Genomic DNA, 17,053 nt, shown 5'->3' with positions numbered 1-17,053 from the left:
GACCCCCAAGATTCATAACTTAGTGTATCTATACACATGTATACTCTAAAGGGGTCCACTTTAACCTTCTCTGCCAACCTACCTTAGTAGCAATGCTATCAATGACTGGCAATCCCTAAAGGGTTACAACAGGACAATCTGACCATTAAAGCAGATCACCTAATAGTGTGATGTATGAGGCTTTAATGTAAAAACAATGCATAAATTCAGCTTTAGCCAAGCCATGTCAACGAGGTATGGAAACACAATATAAATACACCATATTCTCTAGGGTGATGTATTTGGTACCCACCTTTATTGGGCCGATGGACCTCAGAAGGTTCTTAAGCTGCAAATCGGTTGTAGATGAGGAGAGGCCTTCAATGGACACAGTGCAGCGCTCACTCTCATCAGTCTTTTGGCTCTGTCTGGTGGGCATCGGACGACCTCGACCCATCTGGCTACCCCCTCTACCTCGGCCCCGGCCTGACACAACAACCTAAAACCGATGGAAGGAGTCATTTTAAAAACAGGGAGAGAGACCACAGATGTACAGAGTGAACCTTCTCCTCCTAAAAACGGGCACGCAGGTGCATTCAGCCGTGTGGAGAGTTTTCTGAGCACAAAGGCAAATTTTTAAAATTCTACACGTTTCCCTCTCACACCTCTCAGCCTTGTCACGCTTTCACATGATTGACTCGTCATATTTCTGCATTGAACATCAACATCAGAACACGATGCAAGCGGCGTGGCATATCTTCATATGAGCTTGTGAGTGAGAGATATGTTGCTTCAGCAGCAGAGGGGGAGGAAGAAGAAGAGGAGGGGAGGAGGAAGAGAGGAGAGGAGCTAGTGGGAATATGTCTGTATGTGTTGGGGGGCGGGGGAGCATAAAGGGAGAGGAGCCATGCAAGCGTTATGGTGGCTGCCTTACCTTGTCAGCGCCAGTGAGTACGGTAACAGTGACAGGAGCCTGGCGGTGACAGGCGTGCAGAGAGGCCAGGGGACCTTGTGTAGTCCCCCTGTGTTACACCATTTTCAGCCTGTCAATACTCCCGCACCTGGCATACTGTCCTGTCTTATTACAACTCCTCGATTGGTACGTCTACTGAATGCCACAGGAGTGCCACTGGCACAGGACAACTTTACAGGAGTCATTTCAGCTTCTTTTATAGCAGAACTGCCATCGCATGTGCAGTGACCTCCATTAATAATCACATTTCAGGCGAAATTCTTTCTAGTGTCTACACCGCAAAAGAAACAGAGCTCATTTTGAGCATACCCTGTTTTGTTGTGGGTTGCCCATGCCCCCGCGGCTAGCCTGCGACGGTCCACCTGGTCCCTGTTGCTGTTGTCCTGTCATGGTAACTTTCCTTTGGATGCCCTGGTTGAGCGTAGCTGCTGGCCAGGCGCCTTGTTCCTGTACTGGGCTGCTTGTGGCCTCAGGCCCCTTTCCACTCTGGATGGGAATGATGGAGGGCAAAACTAATTTAGCATCTCAAAAAACAAGAATAATTAATTATAAACTTCCCACTTTTTAAAATCACCTTATGCACATTAAGCATTTAGGGGAAAGTGGTTTATGGGCAACTGGGAGAAATGCAAGGACATATCTACAATGTTAAAATCCGTCAGGACTGGACGCTGGATTCGTATCCGCCAGGCTGTGGAGAATAAAGATCAGCTCAACAAGGTGATGGTCTCATTATCAAATAAAGTCACAGCTCAACTGTGTTGACATGCAGGGAGGAATTGAAGGTCGTCTCCTCCCCGAGTCTGCAGAAAGATGTGACAGATCAATACGAGGGAAGAAAAGAGGCGATATCTCTGACCTGTCCCCAGCTGAGAATAAATGGATTAATCCCTCCTATAGAAATCACAGCTCCTGATTGCGCCCATCAAATGCTAAGCTGCATTACACTGAAACGACAGCAGCTCGATGTGTACCCCATCTCCCTTGCGCGCTCCCCTCCTCCCCAGCTTTTGTGTTTTGCACTGCTTTGTATTATCCCTGATGAAAATATAATTTGCCTCTTATCTGTGTGCCTAAGCCATACAAATCCAAATCCTCAAAAGTGGCAACTTTCTTACACAGGTATTATGTTTCTCCCCCCACCGCCACCACCTTCAACCAAAAAAGATTAATTACAAGAGTCTTGGATTGGCATCTTTTGTTGCTTCGCACCTGAGAGATGGGCTGAGGGAAAAAAGCAACTGAGGGATGACAAGAAAGGGAGAGAGAGAGTGTGAGGAAAAATAAGGAAAGGAGATAACATTGTCAAGCTCCCGTTGATGACAGCAGAACAATGTGGAAGAGAGAGCACCTGGAGAATGTTCTTTTCACTGCTGCTATAGGGCCCTAGCCGTTTCTTTCCCTTTCCATCTCTCTCTCTCCCCACTTCACATCCCACTCCCCTTTTTTTCTCCAAGATGCGCTACATCAGATAGCTCTGCGCAGGTTTCCATTAACGCGCTGACACCCAGTTATCTTCATCTGCAGCCAGCCTGTGATTTTGGCTCGGCGGCTTGATCCTCTGGGATGAAGTCGAAAAGCAGCTTATTTCAAATACTATCATATCCCACCAACACATCTCATCAGTGACAAGTATGAATGTTTAACATGCACGCTTTTGTGGTTTTTCAATAAAGATTAATGTGCAATTAAGGCCACAGCAGTAACTTATCAAGCAAGTACAAAAACAGACAGCAGTGGTAATTCTGGACTTTACCGCCGTTACCGTCATTCCTATTTTACCCCCTCCGAGGCCTTTATCATTAAAAGAATACTCTTCTGTCCTGAAAAGAGGATATCAACCTTTAGGAGCAGTGATGAGGTGTCCCCAACTCCACAGATAAATGTCATATTGCTCTCTTTTAATGCCTCCAGGCTTTCTGTGTTCTCTAGGTAAAATGTATGTAAAGACACTGTGGCTTAAATACCAGATCCCAAAGCTTAAGAGAGGAAACTCTTAACAGATCAATTTTTCCAAAATGACACAGACATCACTATGTCATTCCCATAGGTTAGATATCATCTGGACTGCAACACAGACAGTGAGGGCAATCAGTGGCATTTCCTTTCAAAACTGTGCAGTTTCCCATGTGGGTAAAATCTGCTGAAGAGGATCAAATAAATGTCAAACCAAAACAGGCAAAGAGGTGTAGGATAAAAATGAAATCATATGCTCACCGCTCCTGAAAGTTTGACGACTCTGACTTTTTGCGGCACCTGCTGGCGCTCGAAGCTAGTACTCCTTGCCCGCTGCATCACAGTTCTTTTAGCGCCAAGTTTAGGTCCTTGAGCCTGAGCCAGGGCTGGACTCGCTGAAGGAGTATCAGGTACGTTCCTTTGAGGAACTTGAATGGTTTGGATCGGAGCACCAGGTCGGTTTACGTTCTGCAAAGCGCTGTTTCTTCGCTGCTGCACTGGCTGCAGCTGATTTTGTTGGGGTTGCTTAACAGGCCGGGCAGGCTGTTGCTGCTGAATGCTGCCTTTTACCATCTGCAGCCGTGTCCTGACATTGGGACGGGGCGCGGGGGTCTGAGCAGCACTGCTGGGAGGGATGGTGTTACCTATATTGCCAAGCTTTAATGTGGGATTTACTGATTGTTGTGTTCTCTGAGGAAACTGTCTTTGCTGTTGTGGTTGCAGTTGCTGTTGTGGTTGCAGTTGCTGTTGTGGTTGCAGTTGCTGTTGTGGTTGCAGTTGCTGTTGTGGTTGCAGTTGCTGTTGTGGTTTGTGTTCTGGTGGTGGTTGCTGCTGCCGCTGCTGCTGCTGTTGTTGTGCTGGAGGTACAGGGTGTGGTATTTGCTTATTTGGTTGCTCGGGCTGAGCTTGTGTAGTAGTGGTGCCTTGGCTTGGTGCCTGGGCATTAAGTCTTTCAAGCAGCTCCTTCTTCCTGACACCAGCCTGCATCTGCCGTCGCATCTCCTTCCTCTTTAGAATCTCCTCTCTCAGACGCTTCTGCTCCTCAATCTTCAGACGATACTGCCGTGTCTCCTCATCCTCATCAGGATCCTGTAGCACAAAACACAAGCTGGAAATATGCCTGCCACACTTCACTTCCTGGATGTAGCACTGTGTCTTATTTTAATCATTATTGCTTGGGTTGGGCATTAAGTCTAAAGCATGTGAAAATGTCATCAGCAAATATATGATTTGGTTTTTGGTGAATTTTTAGCAAGTAAAAATCCAAAGACTTTAGTATACAGCAAGTAATTTTTTGTACTTATTACACACATCAATGTTTTTAGATTACATTACTTTAAAAATAATGTATAGTATTATTATTATATATTAATATTCCCCTGTTTTTACTGGCATCTAGTAGCATGTAATGCAATAGTACTACCAGAAGGTGGCAGCAATGAAATTATAAGTTGTCTGCCAGTCTCCTCCAAGCCTATTATAAATTCTAACTAAAACAGAAGAATACCGCCTTCACTAACAATTACTAGACACATATTAGATGCTCTGATACAAACAAAAAAAAGAAAAAAAAAACATCTATGGCCATTAAAAAGTTCTAAAGAATGAATGACAACAACCACTCCATAGTTTTCCAGGTATATAGAGCATATATATCCACAGTCATATGAGAGTGGGTGCCGAGGGGTAATCTTTGAATAGTCAAATAGCTTCCTATGACTACTTTAGAGTATTTTAGCTTGAAATGTTCATCTCTAACACCGATTTCCTTCTTTTACTTTTGGGACACGAGCTTACGATGGTTTGAATTTCATGATGCAGGAAAAACAATGCTGCAAATAACATTTTTGACACTGTGTTGTATACCAGAGGATTTATAAAAAAGTGTATTTGGAAAAAAAAATCATCACATTACTATAAACACATTATGTATTATCCAAACATGCTCATTTTTTAAAATTTACTTCTTTTGTCCTTGTCTATGATCAAAAAAAAAAAAAAAACAACAAAAATTTGATCTTCGAGTCCTGACCTGTGGTGTCACGCCGGACGGCGTGCGTGGAATTTCCTTGCGAACAACTGTCCTGCCTGCTCCCTCAGGCTGTGATTCAGTCTTCGCAACAGCTTGGCCTCTTCCTTTGCCACCGTCAGGCATCGGCTGAGTGTTCTGCCCAGGACGCATCCCCTGTGTTGTCCTGGCAACAGGCTTGATGTTGGCAGCGGGGGAGGTGGGGGTGGTGGCAGGGCGGGCGCTGTTCGTGTTTGTGTTGCCAGGTGCTACAGGGAGCTCACGCAGGTTGCTGTTGCGCTGCTGCATTTGCTTGGAGACAGGTGTGTTCTGAAGAAAAGGCCAAATTTTGTGTTTTCAAACCATTTAGCTCAGTTTTTATTTACTGATTAAAAATAGACGCGATACATATAACAACGATGGCAACATTTTATTCTTTCATTCTTAAACTGCGACCAGTTTAAGAATAAAATAAATGAGATAATATGTTAATCACTCACCATTCTCTGCCTGTTAGACATGTGGCGCTGTTGGGGGTTCAGAGGGCGGGGATTCATCTGCCTTGGGCTGCCATGCCCCTGCTGTTGATGGAAAGGATTCTGGCCATGGTGCATGATGGGGCGAGGCTCACCGAGATTTAGCTGCGGCTGCTGATGGTGGGGTAAGTCCTGCCTATGGTGTTGCTGCTGCTGGTGCATGGGCTGATGGGGTGACAGCGGATCATGATGTGGAAGCTGGGAAACAGGAGGGCCGTGCATTAAGCCCTGAAAAATTAGGAGGAAAAGAAGAAAAGCTCAATGAACACATCTTTTTCTGAAACAACAGGAACAGGACTAGTTTTTCTGAAAGTTGTTCCCAACATTGGAACGAGAAATTTCTACATAATTGAGCTCTAACTTGTGTCCTCATACATCCAACTAAATAGTACTAAAATAATGCTTTAATCACTAGAGGGCGCTCTTGTCTATGTCTCCAGTCAAAATGCAGCAGTGCCAAACACAAGAGCCTCAACACTTTAGCAGCAATGAATATGATTACTAGTCAGACCAAATTATTGAATTTAGAAAGCACGTCTAACTGTGGTAGAAGAGGAGAAAAAGGGTTAAATAAACAAACATTCACTAAACAAACAGACACAAATACACATAGACATCTAGTGGTTATAGAAATCACTTACTCTTAGTCGTACCTGCATCCCAAACGGAACTTGTGTAGGAGGGAAAAGGTTCCCCTGTTGGCCAAAAGCTTGACGAGGGCCCATGAAAGGCCTGGGCTGGTTGGGGGGTCCACCTTGTTGATTTAAGTTCACCATTCCCGGGTGATTTTGGTGGGGAGGGATGTTGTGTCTTGGGGGTTCTCTCCCAAACAGTCCAAGCGGGCCCTGGCCCGGGTGGTTGAAGGCTGGTCCTGGTGGGCCGAAGCCCATGTGGCCCTGGCTGGGCAGCTGCTGCTGGTGGAGGTTGTTGCTGCTGTTCATCAGAGGGCCGGGGCCCTGGTGATCAAACATGTGCTGCCCTGGAAACCGTGTTGAATCTGTGCGCTCTGTTTCCACATGAGGAATAACAACAACATAAGGGAGATGTCAGCTTTCTTTCCTTGAGACTACACCGGTAACTAAGACTCCGGATGTATACTGTTATAGCATGAAAAACGGATACAGCCAGCTCTCTCAAGGTGAACGGAAAAACAAACATGTTGGTTATTAACTCTGCAAATGAAATATGTATAATGCCATTTCCAGGTTTCATTCTGACGTATATAAATATATACACACATGAATTCTACATGAGTTCTGCTAACCAGAAAGCTAGCAGCATACCCTGTAGGTATAGCGCCAGAGGTGATGATGAACAGGGTTAAATATGCTAAGAGAGCTTTGTTATCCTCATCAAGGCTGGATGTGAGACTCACCTCCCATAAAGAGGGGTTCTCTGTCCTGGGGGCCTTGAGGTGGCTGGTTCCTAAAGGGCTCCATGTGATGAGGGGGCCGCTGGGGCTGACCGAAATTACCAGGCATGTGCTGCTGAAAGTCTCCCGGTCCCTGGGAAAACACAAAACTCATGAATTATAGGCCATTCTGGGAACTCAATAATCACAAACAAATTAAACTAATGAAAAATGGGAATTTGTGAGGTATTGCATTGGGCAGAAAGCGCTTGTAATTGAGGTGCTAGGGTCATTAAAAAGATGCAGAATCTTGAGTTGTAAACATCAATATGCATGCCAATATTAAAGAAACCCTTCAGCATGAATTTGTGAGCAAACCTGCATTAATGCTACTCTGGGCTTCTAAAAGGCTTTTTTTCTAACAAGGAAAGGGTATTTCAGGAGGGGATAAGTGCCCTCATCTTTGTTTCAACCACTTTGTATGTTAGACAGCTTTCCACTCATCGCATGCACACCACACCCAATCTATCTTCCAAGGAAAACTAGATAACCATTTAATCCCTCCTTGGAATTCGAATCCCCCTCATAACTGTCTCCTTTATTCTTTTAAACATCCATCTCTGTTGAAAAATTAACCTGCTATTCAACACGTGCCACTTCCACAAATGGGCTGCTTGCCTCCTCCAAGCCTATTGTAAATTACTTAAGATGCTATCAAGGCTTAATCCATCTTTATTCCACTGCTGTGTGGAGGTATTTAGAGAGAAGAGGTGTTAGAAAGCTAGAAGGCCAGAGTCCCAAAAACTTGCTTAACATAAAGTTAATCAAAGAGATTACAAAGACTGAGGATCACAATGGGGGCACAATCATGCCATTCTGAAAGGTCAGGCAGGCAGGTTTGCACAATGAGGACTCCAGTGTCCATATAATACCTCTCGAATAACACGGCTCATCCTCTCACGTCTAATCCTTGATAAACAGTCGACTCGGTATGTAACTGATGCAAGGACAGTGCTTAGTGTGATGGGATAACCGTGACAAATATAACAGAGATGGGCCAAATGTCAAACTATATAACAAAGAATGGAAACTTGAGTTTTTGTTTCTGGGTTTAACATAAGACTGATATCATTTACTACTTGTGCTATTTTCAAAGTAGTGAACACTGCTGTAAATTAATAATAGCTAAAGAGAAAAGATTCCTACAAAGTGTCTGCAGAGCAGGCGTCTCTTTCTCAGACACGACTCATCATCGGATAATTTTTTAAAACGCATTTGTTGTTTAGGTTTAAGACAACACAAGCTTTCTGACTTTAACAGTTAGCTTTGAGCAGATAGAAAGCGCATGCTTGGCTATTTCCTGGTTTTTCCATTAACATTAATCAATATTTAACTGAGAACGGGCACCAAATCAAAATAATTGTCAAAATAATCCTTAGTTGCAGCTCTTTTGTGGTGAAACTCAATGTGTGAAGAGTAAAAATATTCATAATAATGACTTTAATTGGTGTTGAGATTAATATTTCAAAACCTGTCTCCACCAGCAAAAATTTAATGCAGTAATACTAGAGGCTATGACCCCCAATTCGCCTGGCCTATTAACAATTAAATTTGATGGGATGATAATGTATGATAATCATGAGTAATCAGGTGCCCGCCGATAAATGGGATGTTGCCGGCTGGTATGTCACCTGCATTTCAAATTGTGTCCTTGGCAACACCAGCCTAAATGCAATTGACAGCTGGGGAATCCAACACTATGCTGTTCATCAGTCCAGTTGTCTGGATACCTTTCCAACCCACCCTTGTACTGCCAAAATAGCTCTTTGCTATGGTGCCATCAATAACCAGCACAATCACAGACCTCAAGAAACCGGAATGCTGTGATACTGACACTAAAGGCCAGAAATTTGTGTAAATAAAAATACATTTTTGACAAAGACCGACTACTGTGCAGAGGTCTGGCATCTGGCAGCAGGGTTGTAAATTCACATGAGCGCAATTGGATGCAGCCATTTCCAATGGCTCATTTGCATAAATCCATATAAAAGGCGCTCTCCAGAAAGATGTCAGTCAGTACCAGCACCACCTGATGCCTGAGCATCATTAAGTAGAAGGATGGAGTAACTTAAGGCACCCTGGGTGACTTTCTAGCGAGTGATTTCCTTCAATACAGTAATTACTTTAAAGGCATTTCTGTCATGTCTTGGATGGGCTCTTTGTGAGTGAAATAAAGGACCTTTTCTTTCAGGAAATCACCGACTTAAGCTCAGCCCGTCTGACGTGAAATTCTGCCTTTGCAATATGTGGTACACCCGAGCCCCATCAAACCACCACCCCGTTTCACTAATTTAGATACTGTTCGAAAAAGGTCTCTGTGCCTTTGGGATACAAACTTGTGGAAAGTGAATTTTAACTGGCAGTATATCCTGGTTTCACAATTCCATTATATGCCAAGCTGACTAGTCTGAGCCCCAGCCCATCCATAAAGAGCTACTAAGTAAGTCCCGCCACTGCAGCCCCAACCTCTAAAAGTCGACCGCCTAAAGCCCCTATCACGTATTTCCAGTTGTGCAGCCAGGCTCCTATCAGTGTTTACAGATTTTCTTTAACAGTATTTGGCCTGGGCAGACAGGCTAATTGAAGTAATGATATTGCCCTCACTAAAAGGGACGCTAACCGTGTGAAGGAGGAGAGAAAGTGAGGCGAAAGAGAGGTAGAGGAGCAGCTGCTACTCACAGGGAACCTCTGAGGACCCACAGCAGGTCTGGGCTGGCTCTGAGCAGGAGGCATCAAGGGCACTGCAATGAGAGGTAGAAAGAGAGCAAGAGGAGGAGGAGGAGGGGGAGGGGGAGAAAATGAAAATGAGAGGCAGTAGGCAGAGAGAGAGGGTGGTGATTGTAGAAAGGAAGGAGACCATTAGACATATCCATGCTAAAGGCTCTTAGTCAGGGGTACATGTAAAATTTTAGCTCAGTGTTGCTGCACAAATCTGACCCCTCCCCAGTTAGGTACAGACCAGGGAGCTCAAGGAAATAGTAAATACTTGCTTGAATCAACAAATATAAAAGAAGAAATTTCTTATTGTTTGAAATGTTATTTTTTTAATGGGATTTTCTTAATAAGCATTGGTGAAACCATATGCCAACATCCAGCACTGGTAAAGAAAATTAAAGTGGAACATATAAACTACACAACACAGATGTACAAAAATAAATAAATAAAATGCACTTGCACACATATGCACACACAATCCTAACCTCAGGCACCCCCAGATCTTCCAGCAAATGCCTTTCTCTTGGGAGCACAGCCCACACTGCACACGCTTTCCTAACACAATTTCAATCTCGGCCTGGACAGACAGGCCGGATAACCCATCTCAGTGAATGAATGCATACTTGAGTTATTGTAACACTGTTCATCTTCACTGCCCATACTAACAAATTTAAGACATCTCATCGGGTCATATATGGCATAATTTTGTGAATCTACTCTAAAAAGTGTTTAAATACATTTCCAGCCACCATAAAGAAACATGGCTTAATTTGGGTTTTAGCTTGGTTTTCGCAGCATATGAAAGCCAGGCCAAAGCCTAGATTTTCAACTTCTAGATTAACTTTTATCTTTGTCCTTAATCTGTGTTCATTTCCTGTTTTTTGTTTTGTTTTTAAATTAAAGATGTCTAACAGTATCCATTGCCAGTTACTGTGGTTTAATAAACAGGCAAATAGATAAACAGCCTCTTGTAACTTCACTGAGTTTATAAGAAACCATCAGTTACAATTACTACCACGGCCCAAAGATGAAGAACTGACCATCATCACTAATGGGATGGCAGACTGGCTCGGTCGCAGCCTCAGGCGTGTGTGGCTACACTGAGTGGGGGTTCCCTCCCCACCTCACAGCCGAGAGGTTTGCCGGACAAGGACCCGGGGCAAAACGCTGTGTTGCTCACTTGAAGTTTATGCATCGAAAACTGTTCAATAAACTAATTTTTTCCACTTACAGATTATTTGCAGACACTGAAGCTATAATAACAAACACTGGAAATGCTAATGAAGTCACCGTTTGACTGACTTTGTGCGCAGGTGGGATTCTCAGTTTCCTGTCAATTTCTCGATTTTTTGTGTGTTATGTCTTTGACTCCAAAAAGTTGCACACAACAAATACGACTCTCTAAAGCAATGTGGTTTCTTATGCATTAAAACTTGTAAATGTGTATATAATTATGAGAGATTGGCTTGATCCCCTTGTTAATGGACAGAACTGTTGAATATATAAGTTCTCCAGCAATTTTAGTTTTAACACTAATCCAAAGAAAAACTGAATAAGAGGGATATATTAGGTTAAATAACAAAAGTCACCCAGAAAGCACTGGGTTGACGCTGGAGAAAGGTACCTTGAACGGGTGACGTTGCAGGCCCTCTGAAGTGGGGGTTAATGTGGATGTTCTTAGGTTGTGGAGCCTGTTGCTGGTGATGTGGAGGGAAGTTGGGTGGCGGGGAATTCATCAGTCGTGGTGGCGGCTCCATCTGAGGTCGCAGCGGCGGGGAGCGATGAGACATGTGCGGAGGGATGAGGGGCTGAAGGGGCTGCTGAGGAAGCGGACGCCCGTGATCTTGGAAGTGAGGCGGTCCGCTTGGACGTGAGGGGTGGTGCTGCGGGGAATGCAGCTGCTGCTGATGAGACTGATGAGGAGGAAGCATTCGCGAGGACTGCTGTTAATTGGAAAGAGAAAGGAAAGCAGAGAGGAGGGAAAACCAAAACAACCCGTCAAAACACCTTCCGACCTTTTGGATTCTGCTATGATGCGAGGACACACCAACAAGTCAATTCAACAGCAAGAGCAAAGACAGTATGGTAGAAATAGGATGTACGTCTGTTTTCTTTATGCTGGGTTCAGACTCTGTGATAACAGCCTGATTGTGGCCTCATACAGATGATGTAGGCTTCACTGTTAATCGAAACTGGAGCAACTGTCCTGACAACGTGCTATGTCAGAATATTTTGTGAGGTTGACCATTATGAGCAAAGTAAAACAGGAATGATGCTGCCAGTGTAGCTCAATAGATATCATGTGCAATCATGATTAATAAAGGAGAAAGAGCAAGTACTCCGTCATGTCTCTCAGTTACAAAAAGGCAGGTTTTTAATGACTATGATCGCTAACTCTGCCACAGTGACCATCATTAGAGGTAGACAATTTTTGCACTGTGAACCCAGCGTTAGATTTCATCTACCTTCATTCAATAAAAATATAAAATCTTTGAAATATGCTACAAAAATTAAGAAAAACAAACAAAGCCAACACTTAAAAGTCATGCCACCTGCTACCACTGGAATATCCCTGCCATCGATGCATCAAAAAAATAATTATATAGTTAGGTGATGTTTCAAATGGGTCCTTGATAATTGGTCAATATGTTTACCGAGCAAACAAACAAACAAACATGCCAGTGACCAAATTAGTCAAATAGTTAAGCCTGACAACTAGAGTGCCTTGTAAAAAGCACACACTCATTAACGGCAGCCAGCAGGATGTTTGTGGTGTTGGCATGTCATCCCTGTGCCATTAAATTTTCATTTCCAGTGTTTACGTTTGGTTTTGAATTTTAAAGCCTATTAACACTAATTAATACAACCTAAAATAATGCAGTGCTGGAGTTGGATTTCATCTAGCCTTGAAAAAGAATCACTTTAATCAGTCTCAAGCTGTGAACAACGGGGGAAACACCCAACTCATACTTTTATTTGTTACCTGAAGCCTTGATCTAAAAACGTAAAGAAACCCAACACACCTGCACAGTTTGTTTTATTAAAAAAAAAGAATAACATTTTTATTTGATAAAATTAATTTACATTGTAACTATTTATATCATATACCAGTGTATAAAAAGGCCCAGGATGTGCTGAAAAAGTATTAGTTACTTGCACATACACATGCACATTATGGTACATGCTCAATGTGACTTTTTCACCAATAATAAATGTATATCAAAAGATTAAATGGTTGGAGCTCAGTCCTGTGTAAAGAGCAAACAATTTTTTATAATGCTGTCTAAATGAACAACTGCTAAATCATTTTCTATAATCCATATATCACTGACTACAGGAGAGCAGAGAGTGCTTTGACTTTCTTTCCATGTGTAATCAACCATTGCTGTGGTGGTTTTAGATAGGAAGGAGAGCAGCAGCAAAATAAATACATGTCAAGTACTTAGACACGCTGCCTTGTAACTGTGACGAATACAAGGAGGTAAAAAGTTGAGCCATTTCAAATCATCTTATTCAGTGAAGCCCTCATGCTCCCTTACAGTGAAGTGACACAGTACTGAGTGATGCAATGGTCTGTGTAGCCTAATAGGAGAACGCTTTAAAAACATTCAGGTGGATGACTTGACAGTGCTTTACCTGCATGCCCATGTTTCCCATCGGGGGGAATCTCTGGTCGTTCATTCTTCCTCGGTTTCCTCCTCTATAATCTCCCATTTCAAACCCTGGGAAGCCTCCTCTTCCTCTGCCTCCTCGTCCCCCACCTCGGCCTCTGCCTCCGTGACGATTTTGTTTCTTCTGCCGTTCTTGCTCCTCGAATTCCATCAAATCTCGCTTGGCCTTCTCTGACAGTTCTGTTTATACGTGGAACAGGAAAAGGAGGCATTCATACATTAAACTTAAATCAACGGAAGTTTAAGTAATGTAAATGAAGCCTATAAGAGTTTAGAGAGATTCAATGTTTCAGCATCTTTAAGCATTCAGGCTGTCAGTGGATACAGAATAAATTATTCCCAGTAGGAATAATTTGTACCTAGTGTTTCAGGGATGTTCCGCCTTTTGGAGCCTGCATCTGCCAGGCGCACAACAACGCCCTCCTTTCTTTCAGATTTGAACCTTATGCGGCCAGACTCTTCATCTTCCTCGTCTTCTTCATCCGATTCCTCCTTTGTTTCTTCTTCTTTTTCTCGCACAGCCTCATTTTCACCCTGAAGGACATGCTCCGATGTTAGAAACAGAAGACGTCTCCTATCCTAACATTTGCTTCACCATTTTTACTCTGTGGCTTGCTGTGTTTAATTTCATCATTGGCTTTATTGCATGAAAGGACATCCTAAAATTCATGCTGGTGTTTATTGAATATACACCAACAGTTGGGGGCCAGTAGCCAGAAGGTTAAAGCATATACTCCCATTGCTACCAATCAAGCTCTATGCATTCCTAGCTAACAAAGCCAGCCCTCAAGCTTGATTGTACCATGTGAAGTTGTAGCACCACTTGTTCATCCCGTTTCAACACTGAAATAAAAACAATGAATCTAAAAGAAGCTGGCTTCAGAATACCTCCTCCATGTCATAGACTCGATTCCCTTCAGCAGTGTCTTCATTCTGCTGATTTCCCTCCACCTCCTCTGTGTCCTCCCCTGCGCCCTCCTCCTGCTGGGCTCCATCTTCATCAAGAGGCTCATCACCATAGGGGGTTTCGTATTCTTCATCCTTTAAAGATGAAACGGTTAATATGCATCAATAAATTGACAACAGATTTCTGATTAGGACCGGCAATGAGCAAATAATTTTTTATTTTTCCTGTTTCTGTTGAAAATAAAAAAAACATTCTGTTTAATAAAAATGCTGTTATAGATTATCTTTTTTCCCATCACTAAGAGCTGAAATGAACGCAAGAGGTGACATGATGACATACTTTGCAGTGCAGATTGATAAAATTTCAACTTTTCTCATTAAAAAAGGACAAAAAAAATAAATAAAATAAAAATGCTATGGTGAGGTTTTTGGGGAGGCACCAGACAACCCCACCCCTTCCAAACCCAAATTATCATAACAGTAGGAGCAAGGCTTCATTACTATTCCTGACAGCATTTGAAATTCAATGAGATGTAAATGTTTGACATGATATACAGAAATGCAGGCGCAGATAAAAACACTCCTCCCCGCTTCAATGATGGTGAAAATATCATTGACTGACTCCTCACAAATCACTCCGTTACTGTCCACGCTGATTTCACTTCAACCCATGATGCAAACACTGAGCTGTGATCCAAATACACAACTCAGTCAAAAAAAAAAAAAAAAAATCAACACACAAAAGGTGCAATATAGCTGGAATATGAGCTGCCAGCGATTCCAGCATCCGAACTGCACAATACCCTCTAACAAATACCAATGGCTGAATAAGGTCAGATTGTATGTCTTGCAGTGATGTTAGGTGATGTTAGGTGTTGTGCTCCATTAACCTGCCAGCAGCAGCGCCACGTAAAAAGGCAGAAAAGGGGGGGGAGGGGGGGGTATTCCAACCAAACCAGGCGGATGGACAGTAAGCCCCAAGGGAGGCACAAGAACAGCTTAATCCTTTAAACTGTTCCACAAAATGCTCAATGAATACCACAGTGAGCAAAATGTCAAGGCCATGCAGTCTAGTGACCTTGTAAACAGGCATTGCAGATAGCTGAAATACACCTCCACACCTGCAGACATCTCCAAAATATCCAATCCAAAATAGGCAGCCACTTGTGCTAAGAAGGTCAACATCTTATCGTTGTTTGGAGAAAGACGGTAGGCTAATATATCTCTGTCAGGTGACACACACAATCACACCATGGTAAATGGAGCATAACAGACATTTGCACATGGATCTGGTCTTATCTTTGATCCTCTTAGCCCAGGCTAAGAGGAAAGGAAAACGAATAAAAGGGAAACTCACATCAATCATTAGAAAACTGTATGGAGTGTCCTCGGGAAGGTCAATAATCTTTTCACCTGCATGAGACTTTATCAGATCCAGTCTAAAGGCAGAGATAAAAGCCCCCCACATTAACCTCTGCCGATTGGCAGCACATCTCCCTGACACAAAGCAGCTTCTTACTCCCCCAAAGATACAAGGCCCAAGGTCACAATGGCACAGGGATTTGGAGGCGACAGCAGAGCATTACCTCACGCCAAACAAGCTGTCAACAAAACTTTGTCAGCAAGATGGAGAAATTAACTGGCAGGAAGTGATAATGAATCTAATCCTCCCCTGCCAAAAAACACCGACCAACATCTCCTTCTCCTGAATAGATTTTCAATCCTGACTGACCCTGTACTGAGACAAGAAAATTGACATTATCTCTTGGACACAATAGAGCTGGGCAGAAAAGGGGGAGAGAAATGTGTGTGTGTTTAGGCATAGATTTGAACAACTGAGGAAATGTGAGAACTCACTTGAAATTCACCATCAATAGGCTCATTGATTTGGATGTTTAGCACACCATCCTGATAGTCGTCGTCAGCCTCTGCTGGCTCTCCAGCGTAACCCATTTGGTCTTCGGAAATCTCTGCGCCATCTTCTTGGCCATATTCCTCTGTATATGCCTCATCCTCTTGCTGGTACTCCTCCACATCCCCTTCTTCGCAGCCCTCTGCACCGAGGTTCACAACGTCATCGGTATAGTCTGCTTCCTGTGAGTTGTCCTGCTGGTCATAGGATGTGCCCAGGGTATATGTGGTATTGAGGCTGATATCCTGACCACTGAGAGGAAGTGAAAACATTTTTAACATCCCATAAAACAGAAATGAGGGATGATGGAAGTCTAAGCAAAGATGAGGACACAGATATAAGTGGATTACCTTTGATCTACGTCTTCATCATCACTTCTGAGAAGATCATCATTCAGCTCTTCATCTGACATTTCTGATGGATTCTGAAACAAACAAACAAACAAACAGGGCCATTATGGTGTTAAACATACTGTTCTTTAGATGTGTGCGTGTGTTGTTGTGTCTGTTTAAGGTGTGGGGGCAGGGGACCACCTCCAACCCCAAAGGATGCTCTATTCCCATGTGGTGAAGGCAATCTGGACAGGTCAACAGAGTGCTTTTTTGTCCACTGTACTTCCTCCTGGTTCACATCAACAATTCCCCCTGTGGAGGAGCCACCTGCTACAAATCCACTGATCGCATCACTTTCTAAATGTTCCACAAACACCATCAACTAATGTTTAGGATGTTGTTTTCCGGTTTTTAAGCAGAGAAACCATACCAACAGCTTGGCACAAAGCACACACAGCAAAAAAATGTGACTTTTAAAAGCTTTTAGCTTATTCTTACCTTTTTACCTGACAGCCAGTCCTCTTCCAACAAATCCTCTTCCAAATCACTTTTGTAGCAAAAAGACAAACAATGACAGGTGAGTAGAGTTAGACATCAGCATGTTACTTAATACTGCCTTACATAATACTGTCAACTCTCTATTCAACTAGCAAG

General features: G+C 43.1%; 1 protein-coding gene across 1 annotated transcript in view; it reads right to left on the bottom strand.

The window, feature by feature from the left end:
• Window positions 1-17,053, bottom strand: part of rbm33a (RNA binding motif protein 33a) — a 26,374-nt gene that overhangs the window by 2,833 nt on the left and 6,488 nt on the right. Inside the window, exons 3-17 of the mRNA XM_005722772.2 lie at window positions 16,898-16,946; window positions 16,418-16,491; window positions 16,013-16,319; window positions 14,138-14,290; window positions 13,609-13,783; window positions 13,215-13,429; window positions 11,203-11,521; window positions 9,543-9,604; window positions 6,828-6,957; window positions 6,094-6,458; window positions 5,417-5,680; window positions 4,941-5,246; window positions 3,170-3,997; window positions 1,262-1,438; window positions 293-478 (exon numbers count right to left, since the gene is read on the bottom strand). Of these exons, the coding sequence (XP_005722829.1) occupies window positions 293-478; window positions 1,262-1,438; window positions 3,170-3,997; window positions 4,941-5,246; window positions 5,417-5,680; window positions 6,094-6,458; window positions 6,828-6,957; window positions 9,543-9,604; window positions 11,203-11,521; window positions 13,215-13,429; window positions 13,609-13,783; window positions 14,138-14,290; window positions 16,013-16,319; window positions 16,418-16,491; window positions 16,898-16,946 (3,610 nt within the window). The remainder of the gene's footprint in view (window positions 1-292; window positions 479-1,261; window positions 1,439-3,169; window positions 3,998-4,940; window positions 5,247-5,416; window positions 5,681-6,093; window positions 6,459-6,827; window positions 6,958-9,542; window positions 9,605-11,202; window positions 11,522-13,214; window positions 13,430-13,608; window positions 13,784-14,137; window positions 14,291-16,012; window positions 16,320-16,417; window positions 16,492-16,897; window positions 16,947-17,053) is intronic.

This window comes from Pundamilia nyererei, unplaced genomic scaffold, assembly GCF_000239375.1.
Source record: "Pundamilia nyererei isolate P.nyererei 1_Seehausen unplaced genomic scaffold, PunNye1.0 scaffold00007, whole genome shotgun sequence".
Lineage (NCBI taxonomy): Eukaryota > Metazoa > Chordata > Actinopteri > Cichliformes > Cichlidae > Pundamilia > Pundamilia nyererei.
This window is presented reverse-complemented; position numbering and strand designations above follow the sequence as displayed.